At 30.9% G+C, this 13,974-nt stretch overlaps 1 protein-coding gene across 1 annotated transcript in view; it reads right to left on the bottom strand.

Annotated features, from left to right (window-relative positions):
- Positions 1-1,129: 1,129 nt before the first annotated feature.
- LOC149151369 (putative proline transporter 2) overlaps positions 1,130-13,974 on the bottom strand; it is a 30,106-nt gene continuing 17,261 nt past the window's right edge. The window contains exons 4-8 of the mRNA XM_089439419.1: positions 10,078-10,172; positions 9,558-9,747; positions 9,168-9,292; positions 1,742-1,957; positions 1,130-1,654 (exon numbers count right to left, since the gene is read on the bottom strand). Of these exons, the coding sequence (XP_089295545.1) occupies positions 1,274-1,654; positions 1,742-1,957; positions 9,168-9,292; positions 9,558-9,747; positions 10,078-10,172 (1,007 nt within the window). The 3' untranslated portion in view covers positions 1,130-1,273. The remainder of the gene's footprint in view (positions 1,655-1,741; positions 1,958-9,167; positions 9,293-9,557; positions 9,748-10,077; positions 10,173-13,974) is intronic.

A 13,974-nucleotide genomic window follows, 5' to 3' on the forward strand; every position in this document is an offset into this window, starting at 1 on the left:
AGCAAGAGAGAGAAGGTATGATGTTTACTATAACAACTCTACCTGAATATTTAAATGTTTTACGATTTCAACTGTCCTTTTCATATAATCGATATGAAAAGATGACAAAACTAACAAGGGTGACGATAAGAATAGTAGAAGAAAATAGTTTGAGATTGATCACAATGAAGACTATTTGTAATTGACTACATTCTTATTATTCACATTTTCTATCACTCAACACTTTGCATTCAAAAATTTTATTTCATCATTAAAGTTATTAACAATATTTATCATCTCAACAAACTGAGATAACTAAGAAAATTTAAAATTAAAATGACTAGATTAATCTTAGACATTTTTAATATATGTAAAATGATTATATTAATATTAGATGTATTTACATATTGTTGATAAAATTAATCATATCTTCTATAGATTTTCTAACTGAGATAACTATGAAGAATTAAAATTAAAATGACCAGATTAATCTCAGACATTTTTAACATATGTAAAATGATTATATTAATATTAGATGTATTTACATATTGTTGATAAAATTAATCGTATCTTCCATAGATTTTCCTTGGCCACACACATTGAAACCAACCTAGATCCGTGTTAACTCCCGATCTATCAAAGGCTGAGAGGGATCAAATCTCTCGAGGTGCAAACCTTTCCTCAAGTTTTGCACTCAAAAAAAAAATTTACACTTGCCAGAGATTTGATCCTCTCGGCGCTTAATAGATCTCGAAATGAATCTAAACTGGTTATTATACACACTATCTCTATCCAATATAACCAATAATACAATAATTAAATATATACACTATTCCTATCCAATATAAGCAATTATACAATAATTAAAGATATACACACCCATTAAACGAATAAAAAATATATAGTGTAACAATAAGAAAACACTAACCAAATAATTTTTAATTAAATGTAACGATTCAAACATCTTGATTATCAATATAGTTGTTTATAATGTTATCATCCCTAAATAATGTGACTATTTTGGATTTTCATGAAGAGGTTTACCGCTAGTTATGGTAGTGGAGAGGTATGTTAAATTTTTGTCATGAAAAAGTGTGAAAACTTATATTAACATTGACATACTTATAAATTAACGGTCAGATCTCAGAACTAAAAACTGAAAATAGATTTAACTCTTTAAATTTTATATGAATTCGAATTCTAGAAAATTTAGACAAACTGATACAAATGGTCGAATATTTAGACCACTCTTCACATTGAATGAATAAAAATTAAACAAAACGAATAAACCTGATCAGAGATCAGCAAAGGCATGGTATGTTTTGGAATCAATAACAATGGAGCGGAGAGCAGCCACAGCTGCTGCTGGTGCCAGGACGCCGAAAAACAATACATTCGCCCAATGCCATGTCTTGCTTAATACACTCAATTCCTTTCCCTTCACCTTAATGGACATATGGTTAGCGAACACAAATGTCAATGGAATCATGCTGACAGCACCTGTCAAATTTACAAAATCCCCCAGAAATGGAAGTAACGCTGCCAGAAATGTGGTTGCCGTCAGGTAAGTTCCTCTGGCCACCAACCTAACTATCCAATTACGTGCAGAATATGCGCTTTCATTTATTCTTCCAAACTTTGTATCCAAAAATTCGTACATAGGGCTTGCAAATACCTACAACCATCGTTACCATAACATTTGTTATAATGTATTCTAGATTTTTGGAAAATTTGATACAATTTTTTTTTTTGTAAAGCTTACATGAAATGATATCACACTTTGCAGAAAAGCAGCAACGTTTCCCAGAGTTTTCATCCACTTTGGGCCATCTACACTTTCGAGGAGATAAGATGAAGATGATGACCCATATGCCCAGTATCCTGCAAAGGTAACGGCGTATACGGGCACAAATCCCACACCGAATTGGAGGTATAGGGCTTTATGCATGTTCCTTACATATGGACGTTTTACTGTAGCCTGGAAAAAAACCATGTCAGTGGATTGCACGGAAAGAACAAGAGCAAACATTTCAGATAACAATTGAAATCAAGTTGGGCAATTACAGAATTCAAATTCATATTATCATGGTGCTTTGTTCCAAAAGACTATCGAGGCAGATTAACCAGCTAGATAATATAAGTTTTTTTTGGTCATGTGACTCTTTTAGAAAAGGGGGTTTTACTTTTTATTGAAATTTATGTGGTAGGATTGCCTTTAAATTAAATTTATAGGTGTTAGTTAACGAGGTCACAGATAAGAATTCACAAGAGGTAGTTAGTCTATATCACGAAATACATGAGATTTTTTCTAATGCTAGTGCGGTGTATATCAAATTTGTGACCTACACTCTGATACTATTTATTGGGAATCACTATTGACATTCGACCAAACTCACAAATATTAGTCAATAATCACATCGCAAGAGATAAAGATCCACAAAAAACAATTAGTCCATGTCACCAAACACATGAAAAACGTTGATTTATCTAATATCTAACCATCCAAATTTTGAATCTAAATTTTGAAAAAAAATAACTCCAAATTAGCTAATAGCCAAATAGCCAACTACTAGCCAAATTCAATCACTGGGACATGCACGCACTTAAGAAACTACTACGATTAAAAGTAGGAAAGTTTTAAATTTTTGTAATATCGGTGTAAATCAAAGGTCTCCCCATACACTTTTATAAATGAAGAGAAGGGTCAGATCACGAAGGGAGAAAGTGGAGTTCATGTAACATGGTATGCTTTACTTTTGTTGATATATGTCAATGATGTGGTCTTGCTCTCAAAGGATAAATCAAATGCTTAAAAACACCTTGATATAAGATGGTACTTTCCCAGTTTGTAGGAAATGAGGGCTTACAATGGCGATAGGTAATGGAGACCAGGCCATTAATATAAATATTACATACAATATTCATTGTTTCAGACGAAGACTTACAATGGCCATAGGTAATGGAGACAAGGCCATTAATATAAATATTACATACCATATTCATTGCTTGGACGTGATTATTTTGTGTAAGCACTAGGTATTATGGCCTTCGTTTTTTACATTATGATGAGCATTCTTGTGTTAAAAAAAATATTTTTAAATGTAAGAAAAAGTATCTCAATGAGTAGAATATATGAAAAATTACGTATAAATAATTAATTTATTTGATTGTCTAGCCTAAGGATTATAACTGTTAAAAGAATTTTGAAAATAAATAAACAGTACCAAAAAAGGCTATGAGAAAAATAAAAAGTAAAAAGTAAAGATGCAAATTGTAAAAGCCTTATGAAGTTAACAAAAACATGTAAGCTACCTTCAAAACACAACGTTTTTTTCAATTTATGACACATTTTTTTCAATTTAAGACACATCGGTGCAAAAAGATTACCTATGAAGCTATGATTGCGATGATTGTGAGTAAGGAAAAGCGATGGTAGGATAATAAAGTGGTTTAAAAATTAAGGTCTTGAAAAGACTATTATGTTTGATAAATTATTCAGTATTAAGGACTTGTGCAAATAAATGTAATAGAGAAATCTAAAAAGACATGATATTATATCAAAGTGAAATTAAATCCATGATTATAAATATATGTAAGATAATTTTTTCACAAGATGAATTATGTTTAAATTATATCATTTTTCATTAGGTATAGAATAGATAATGATGGAGGTTGGAAGTTAAACTCAAATAATTTGACAAACAAACAAAAAAATGTGACATAATTATGAAAAATAAAATTCTACAATAATAAAATAATAATCACAATAATTATACATAATGTGTAATCATAGAAAAATACAAAATGTGGCATAGTTTATGCTTTATTATCCAAAAAATGAACAAATAGTATCAACATACTTAATAAAGGGAAAAAACAAAATATACCACTGTTTATGCTCTATTAAAAATTATATATATATATATATATATATATATATATATATATATATATATATATATATATATATATAATATATCAAAGCACTTAATAAAGGGAGAAAAAACTAAAGAGTATATATAAATTGATGAGTTTGCTTGCTAAGCAATAGGTAACTATATTAAAGATGCTTTATAATATCAAAAAATGTATTTAGATAATTATATATGGTATAATTATTGGAATATTATAACTAGTGTAATCATATAAATGAGATGTTTGATAAACACTAATAGACATTTATCCATTATAAACATCAAAACACATATAATATGATACAATCATATTGTTAAAATTATAAAAATTAACTAAATTATAATTTTTTTTAAAATTATTAGTACTATTAATTATAAAAATGATTAATATATTAATTAAACACACATATATTTTAATTTATATATTAATTAATAATGATAATAATAATTTAAAATAAAAAGTTATAATTTAATTCTAGAGTTTCACACATGTTTTATTTTGAGATTCCTAAATTATAAATAGATTTTGTTAAAAAATTAAGGGTTAATATTATGGTTTATCAATATCACATGCTCGAAAAACCATAATTCATTTTTCCCTAAAATATTTTATTTTTCCATTATTCAATTCAATTAAAAAAACAATATAATTACTTTGAAAAATTATTCATATTAACTATAAATAATTATAAATATATTTAATATATATATATATATATATATATATATATATATATATATATATATATATATATATATATATATATATATATATATATATATATATGATTGACGGTGAAGCACTCCTTGTGATAGGTCACTAGTTCAAATCCCCTCTGGGTGTTTACCTACCAAAAAAAATAAAAAATCAAAATCATTTTAATATTTATTATAAAAACAGTAATATCTCAATTTTATGGAAGATCTCTTTTGAAAATAAATAAATAAATATTGTATATTTATATCACTCTTGTCGTCCAATTCAAGCACTATAATTTTGAAGTAGAAAACCAAAGTAAAGATGAAGTTATTTAAAAGGGAAAATAGAAAAAATATATAGAATATAAAATTTGGAGCAAAAGGAAGAAAAACACTTATAGAACAAAGAGAAATATTATAATTACTATGATTATCTACACATGTAAATAAATGTACTATATGCATATAGAGATTCTTGATTAATTTTAGAGAAGTGTATTTGTATGCATGTAAAAGATAAGCTAATCTCAATGTTTATTATTAAGAACCTAAGATCTAAAAATATATTTTCTAGATTTTTTTTTGATGTCTAGAAAAATTGTTATTTATTTAAATATGTTTTCTCAACCAATTTAAAAACTCAAATTTCAGGGAACATAATCCTCTTAGGTAAGTTGTGTGATTATTTGTGAATTTTATTTACATATTGTATTTCCATTATTCATAAATAATCATGATATATTAACTATATTTTAATAATTACATAAATTATAAATTTTAGTGTCTATATAATTATAATCAAAAAAAAAAAAAAAAAAACTTGGATCCGGGTGGGAAAGGAGCCTGGATCTGGACGGGGTCAATCTCATGATTAAAGGACGAAGGTGGGCTGCCCATCCAAGGATCCCACATGAATGAGGTAGAAGGAGTAGGTGGGTGAACATTCAAGGCAGACGGGTGTTGAGAAAGATTAATGAATGCATGCAAGGTGGGAGAAGAGAACCAGAGCTAGGCAACTAGGTTGGTAGTCGAGATGAGGTTGATAGTCGAGAGGAGAACCACACCAACAAGAGAAGGGGTTGTTGCTGGCACTTGGATTCCACCTTCATAGACCTGGAAAGAGACTAGTATGTCAACCGAGCTTTCCTAAGTCTAGATTTGGGATCAATGTTGCAAAATTGGAAGAGAGTTTGGCATAGATTGAGGGTGGTGTCAAAAGTTTCCGGAAAATGTTGGTCTTGTCATAAGTTGTTGATGTCTGGTTTCTTAATTGTTGTAAGAAATGAAAGAATACGAGAATTTTGGCTCAGTTGTCTCTTGTTAATGTATGGATATATATTGGTTGCATTTCATGGAAGGCTGGGGAAGAAGGATCTGTGGAGGGTTAGGAGGGACTCTCAGATCCTGAGGTAAGAAATTGGAAATTGCCATAGTGAAAATCAATAGCCTGGGATTGAGAAGAGGCCATGGCTTCTCTGACAGCCTGAGGGGGTCTGGTAGCTTCTAGAACTAGAGGGGGGAGTGAAGGGGGTATGTGAAATGGAAGACAGGCTCAGCCTGACCACTAATGGGGGGCATTCAAACCCCAAAGGGAAGGAAGAGATATTGTGAAATAGTAATGGGGCGAAGCTTGACCAACATGTCTCAATAGGTGCCAGGGTCAAGTGCTAAGGACCTGACACCTATTGAGTCTTTTGAGGATTGATGTAGAGTACTAGAAAGTAAATTTTGTTTTTATGACTAATAGTATTTACTTTACAAGTGAAAGGATTAAGCATATAGTAGATACAGTAGTCAACTTAGCATGTATGATAGTGCCCGAGTCAAGTGCCAAGGACCTGACACCTATTGAGTCTTATGAGGATTCATGTAGAGTAGTAGAAAGTAATTTTATTTATTTATTTATTTATTTTATTTCATTTTATTTTATTTATTTATTTATTTTATGACGAATACTTTACAAGTCAAAGGATTAAGCATATAGTAGATACAATAGCCAACTTAGTATGTATGATAATGATTAGACTATTTAAATTTTGGACAGCTTATGATGCTGATCGTGGCAAAGAAGTGGTTTCCCTCAGGCAAGTTGAGGCCACCAAACATATTTTTGTTACCTGCTTATAGATAATTAATTGAAAAAAAAAGTACTACCAAAAATAAAAAAACAAAATGTCTACATAAAAAATATTCAATTTAAAATACAATCTATTAATAAAAAATATTCAATTTAAAATATACTCTATTAAGAATTATTAACAAACAAACAAAAACCAAATAAAATCCATAGAATAGAGCATCCACTATTTTAATAATGACCAAATATTATACAGTTAAACTCACTTAACAATTTAGTTGATGCATTGCATCTCAACAAATAAATTGTTTATATTTTTGAATAATATAGATATTTTTACATAACATAAATAAATATGTGCCAGTAGAAAATAATAAATATATGTATTCAAATTTACATATTATTAGTGTATATATTTTTGAAGTTAAATAAATTTTATACATTAATTTAGTATCTAATTTAATTATAATTCTAAAATTTAATTTGAATGTTAATATTATTATTATGAAACTAATTTATAAAATAAATCATATATTTGAAATTAATATTTTTGAAAACTGTAAATAATATTTCTTAATTTTTTTTTAAATATACTACCATTAATTTTAATTTTTAACTACTTCATCACTCATAAATTTATACAAATTAGGTGTTTTTATATTGTCTATTCCGAACATCCACAAATCCATACATACATCAGAACATGAGAGCTTTTAGTACTAATAGGAGATGGAGGAATGAGTTGGGCCTTAATATGGTTTAAATACATATTGTTTATGTTCTCTAATTCTTAATAAGTAAAAACAATTTAATATGCATGTGTTAAAATTACTATGCACAACTATTTATATGTTACATTGAGGTTTCAATGTGTAATGAGAATTTAATATGAATAACTCACACAATTACCATGCACAATTAATTATTTATATGTTATATTGAGGTTATAATGTTGTGCAAGTTGTATAATTATTTCTTTTATTTTGAAATTATTATTTATTTTATTTTGAAATTATTATGGTAAAATTGATGTTTATTTTTTAATAAAGTTTTTGGAATTTTAATTTAATTATTAATAATTATTTTTTTAGATAAGTTTGACAGGATTACATTTTCATCATGTCCAATATATCACTTGGATTGGGGTGGAGAATCATTTTCATCATGTCCAATATATCACTTGGATTGGGGTGGAGAATTGAATCTGTGACTTCACTTCAAGCACTACTTTAAGAGAGCACCAGATCACCATCTAGCATCAGATCACCATCTATCCAAGACCTCGTAAACTAATTATCAATAAAATGATAACTTAAAAAATGTTATATAAACAAGTATCCTATAAAATAAATTATAATTTTTTTGAACATGTGATATTAATAAGCCATAATATTATTAGAAAGACAATTTACAAATTATAAATTTTCACCATTTATAATCATATTATATGATTTTTAAATATCATTATATTTAACTCATATATTATTTTTTATAATTTAATTAACCTTTATGAATATTTTAAAGTTTAGTAATATAAAATCATAAAACTTTAGTAATATAAAATGCCTTAGAAAATAGATATTTTGATACTAATAATAAAGTAACATATTATATTATATTATATTATATTATATGTAATGAAAAAATAAGCATTTGAATGACAAGTTAGTGATGTAGCCCGTAGGAAACAAATTCACGAAGATGGGTAGAATTCGTACAAATATAGATGTCTGTTCAGACTGCTTTAAAAATATGATCTGCAAAGGAAAGCCGTCATATGAATGGATAAGTTTAATTCTATACAAATATAGATGTCTGTTATACTGGTTTAAAAATATGATCTGAACAGGTAAGCAGGTCATATGAATGGATGACGTTTAATTCTATGGGATTGATCTTACAGCACAAACTTGGAAAGCATGATTGCCAAAAAAAAGTGGATACACATTCCAGGGAAGTGCAGGAACAAAAGCCAATATCTTCAGAGTGGAATTTAGTATAGGGTGCAAGTGACACTTGGATGATTTGGCTTACGTTAATTTAAATGTTGTTCAGAACTTTGCATTAACAAATCAGTCTGAACCTAAGCAGAGACCACCACCGTATTAATAACTTTGACATTCTAATTAAAACCGTCAAAACTTAAAAAAGAAGAAGAAATGAACTGGGGTTGTCATGCTGAATGTACGTACAGAAAGGTATCAGAAAAAAGTAACAAAGAACTGCAATGCTTATTATCAAGGGTGGAATTTTAAAATAGTTTTATTTATTAAATTCGACTGTTTTCACACCTTTTTAAATTTGTTAAAAACAATTTCAAAGAAATTAATGTTTTTACAATTTTTAAACTTTATTTTACAAATAAATCACTTCATAACAAATAATTTACTCATCAAATTCCATCCCTAGTAATCATATAATTCAAATAAAACCAAAGCCCGTTTTAAAAAGCAAAAACAAACCCTCATTATTACAGGAAGCAACCCATCCCCACTTACCTGAATTTCTGGAAGCATCCCGGTATTATATGAGAAAGCAAGATTGGCTACAGCACCAATTGTGTTAAAAACTTTGCTGGTCGTTGAACCTGAAATTCCGTAGTCCCTTGCCGGCTTATTTTGACCTGCACATCCAAAGTGACATAAATTTGTAGAAAACCAAACTTGTGCTTCATTGTTTCACTCTCTCACTCTCTAGCAGGTCATTCAGTAGGAGAAACGCAAACATTATGAGAACAATATTGTCAATACCCAACACATGCAAACATTATGAGGACAAGATTGTCAGTACCCAACACCCGCAATATGCAGGTGAAGTATAACAATTAGGCACACATTCATTGACAAAAAAAACTGCTATTTGGATAATTGAGGAGGGAGAAAAAATACCATCTTTTATGCATAACCCAATAGCAATAATGATATAGGTGAGACTAAAGATTGTTGAAACACCAAGCCAGAACCTCAAAGCCGACATGTGTGGGACGCCAAATGCAAAAATACTACAAATAATTCCTGTAATTAGAATGCAGTAAGGTAGCTTCAATATGCCCTGATTGCTGTATAATGTATATATTGCCTGTACACAAATCAACCCGATATATATAAGCACTCATGATCTGTTATTTGAAAATCATTTCAGTGCTGCCATTCACTCCACAGAGAATCTAATCTATGGAAATTTCTCTTTCTTATTTTCTACTTCCCTAGAATGCTTGTCATTAATCTTAGAACCTTTTCTTCATTTAATACGACGTGTAATCTTATTTTGAACCACGTAAAGGGAGTCTTTTAACCATAGGCAATACCCTTATAGCTTTTAATGGAATTCATACCGTCGGCATAATTAAGAATAAATCGAAAATTGAATGCCTTCTATTTGGGAAATTGCATGTTATTTCCCTCCTACCTTCAGAGCTTGTCCAGCCAGAATGATAAAGCCAGTGTTAACCATGAAAAGGTTGATATATTGTAGAGCCCATGTCGTATAATACATTTTTTGACCTGCAATCATAGCAAAGAGAATTTACTTACAGTATAATATTTCAAGCAGAAGTTGCCCATGTTATACATGTTGGGTCTTGAAGCAGAGGCATATATTTAGACGGTATCAAGGGGCAAGACTTTAGCCACACATCGGAAACGTGTCTTTTACTGTCATGCTTTAGAATTTCTTTTCATGATAAACCTTCCCTAGAATTTTAAATTTTATTTATAAGGAAAAGCAATATAAGACAATAATTCCAAGACTTTTGTGTTATCACTTGTAAATGGTGGAGAAGAGTACGTTTCGAGAGTTCAATCCAACTTCGCAGATCAGGAAATGGTTGTATGTTTTAAATTTTAAAATGGCTTTATATTTTAAATTTTAAAGTAACAAACAATATATTTAAAAAGAATTAAATTTTGCTTTCTCAAAATATAATATAATATATATAGAATTAAGATAGATTTATGTTGGTTTTTAAATGTAAGTGTTAATTTAATATTGGGCTTTTTAAAGAATTGCACATTTCCCTAACAATAAGCAACAAGATAAAATGTGAACATAATTGAAAAGAAGGAGATGTAGCGCACAGGTGTGCCCTGCACCTGGAGACTACACTCACAAAACAGAGAGATCACTCTCGTACACTCTATTACCATCAATGAAAAGATTACATCATTAATTACAACTCTGGAAATCAGGAAGTTGCAACCACATTCCTAAACTCTAGGAACAAATCCTAAACTAAGGAGATACATTACAACTATGTAACCATTTCTCCATTAATATAAAATAATATTAATTATTTTCAACTTCACCCCCTTAATGGAGAAAGGGTTGTCCTGAATTCCTAACATCCCTCTAAACAATTCAAATTTCACTCGTGCAAGAGGCTTTGTAAAAATATCAGCCACATTGTCACAAGTTTTACAATATTCAATAACAATTTCTTTTGACTGTACTTTCTCTCTGATAAAATGGAGCTGAGTGTCTATATGTTTGGTGTTTTTATTGAACACTGGATTGTGTGCCAATTTAATGGTGCTCTGGTTGTCGCTTTTGATGGAAGTAGAGTTTTTCTGTTCTTTTCCTGCATCATTAAGAAGCCTTCTCAACCAAATCGCTGCACACGTCGCTGCACACAATGCTTGATACTCAGCTTGACACGATGACAAGGCTACAGTACTTTGCTTCTTACTGCTCCATGCTATGACCCCGGATCCTATGTTGAATGCGTAACCTGTGATGGACCTCCGATCATCCAAGTTACCTGCCCAGTCTAAGTCTGAAAAACCTACTAGAGTAACATCAAATGCATTAGTGTATAAAATACCATAATTAACAGTACCACAAAGATACCTCAACACGCTTTTTGCTGCTACCCAGTGACTTTCAAGCGGTTTCGACATGAATTGGCTCAACACACTAACAGAGTATGCCAAGTCAGGTCTAGTTGTTGTAAAATATATCAAGCTGCCAACCAGTTGTCTGTACATTGTAGCATCAACCTCTTTAGTGCCATCGTCACTGCTCAACTTCAGATTCTGCTGCAAATGTGTCACTACTGATCTACACTGATCCATACCAAACTTTTCCAACAGATTTCTGGCATACTTCCCTTGGGTAAGAAAAGTTTGCCCAGTATCTCTGCATACTTCTAATCCCAGACAGTAATGAAGGCTTCCGAGATCTTTCATCTCAAAAACTTGTGCCATAAGCCTTTTGATTCCTTTGATTAAATCATCTGCATCTCCTGTTATAATCATGTCATCCACATACAAAGAAATCAAAATAATCCGCCCCTAATTATTGTACTTGGCATACAAATTTGGGTCATTTAAACTTCTATGAAAGCCATGCTCTAAAAAGAAAGAATCAACCTTTTTGTACCAAGACCTGGGTGCTTGCTTTAAACCATATAAAGCATTTTTCAATCTGCAAACAAGATGTTCCTGCCCCTGCTTTGCAAATCCTTCTGGTTGTACTAAGTAAATTTCCTCTTTTAAATCACCATTTAAAAATGCAGATTTAACATCAAGCTGGTGTAATTCCCAATTACATTTAGTAGCCAAAGCAATAACCATTCTGATTATATTTAACTTTGCTACAGGTGCAAAAGTATCATCAAAATCTATACCTTCCTGCTGTGAATATCCTTTTGCAACCAGCCTAGCTTTTAATTTCTCTATACTTTCGTCTGCATTCATTTTTTGTTTAAACATCCATTTACATCCTATGGGTGTTTTATTCTTAGGCAGCTCAACTAAATCCCAAGTATCATTTCTAAGAATTGATTCCATCTCTTCATTCATTGCAGCCCTCCACTCCTTAAATTGACTAGCTTCTTTGTAATTAGAGGGCTCTACAATGTTCAAAACATTTGACATCAAAGCATAGTCTCTCAATTTTAATGGTAATTGAGTCTTCCTACCTGATCTCCTTGGTAGGGGACTTACCTCAAATTTGTTTTCTTCTGCTATAACTGGGCTTGCATTATCACCTTCTTGTTGTTCTTCTTTTTGCTCTTCTTTCTGCTCCTACTCTCTTTCATCCTCGCAACTTTCCTCCAACAACAATGGAATGTGCCAATCATCACCAACATCATCTTTCCCTTCCTGTACCTATTCATGAAACACTACATCCCTGCTTGCAAATGTCTTACGAGACTCAGGATTGAATAATTTATATGCTTTAAATTCTGTGCCATAACCAACAAAGATGCATCTAACTGCTTTAGGGTCTAATTTCTTCTTATCAGCTTTAGGTATATGGGCAAATTCTTTTGACCCAAATATTCTTAGATGGTTTACTGCTAGTTTAAATCCATATAGAGCTTCAAAAGGGGTTTTGAAGCCAAGATACCTGGTAGGAATTTTGTTCTTCAAATATACAGCAGTGTTAATAGCCTCTGCCCAAAAACTATTAGACAGACCCTTACCTTGTAACATGCTCCTTGCGTACTCCACCAAGGTTCGGTTTTTGCGCTCTACAACTCCATTCTGCTGTGGTGTGTGTGCCACTGTATATTGCTGAACAATCCCTGAGATTTACAGAATTTCATGAATTCCCTTAGCTTGTATTCTCCCTCTTGATCAGATCGGAGAATTTTTATACTCTTACCAAACTGTTTTTCCACCAAGGTTTTAAATTCTATAAAGCACTGGAAAGTCTGACTTTTCTTATTCAAAAAATAAACCCATGAATATCTAGTGCAGTCATCAGTAAATAATAGAAAATAATATGCTCCTCCTAACGACCTTGTCTACATAGGTCCGCATACATCAGTGTGCACTAGTTCTAAAATATTTGTTTCCTTCCTCCTATCATGCACAGGAAACTGTTCTCTATGCATTTTTCCTAAGGCACAACCATCACAATTTAACTGAATATTACGAAAGATAGGGAGCCCCTCAACCATACCTTTCTTTTGCAATAACATGAGGTCCTGCAAATTCAAGTGACCGAACCTCTGATGCCAGAGTTGTTCGGCTGTTGATCCTCCTGCAACCATGGCTTGCTTTGGTATACTTTTTGCATCCAGTCTGTATAGGCTTCCAACTCGCATGCCTGTTGCAACTATTTCATTCCTGCAATCCTTTACCACACAATGAGTCTTGAAGAACTCGACTTGTATATCTTGATCAGCCATCATGGATACAGATATCAGATTTTTCTTAATTCCAGGTACATATAAAACATTTGTAAGGTGACTAATTTTTCCATTTGGTAACTTGACTGAAATCACCCCATAGCCTTTAATCTCGTATCCACTATCATCTCCTAGGTATATTTTTTATCCATTTATACTTTCTTCAAGAC

This window comes from Pinus tabuliformis, chromosome 9 (assembly GCF_031772625.1).
Source record: "Pinus tabuliformis cultivar Carrire ecotype Pingquan chromosome 9, CPIR1, whole genome shotgun sequence".
Taxonomy (NCBI): Eukaryota; Viridiplantae; Streptophyta; class Pinopsida; order Pinales; family Pinaceae; genus Pinus; species Pinus tabuliformis.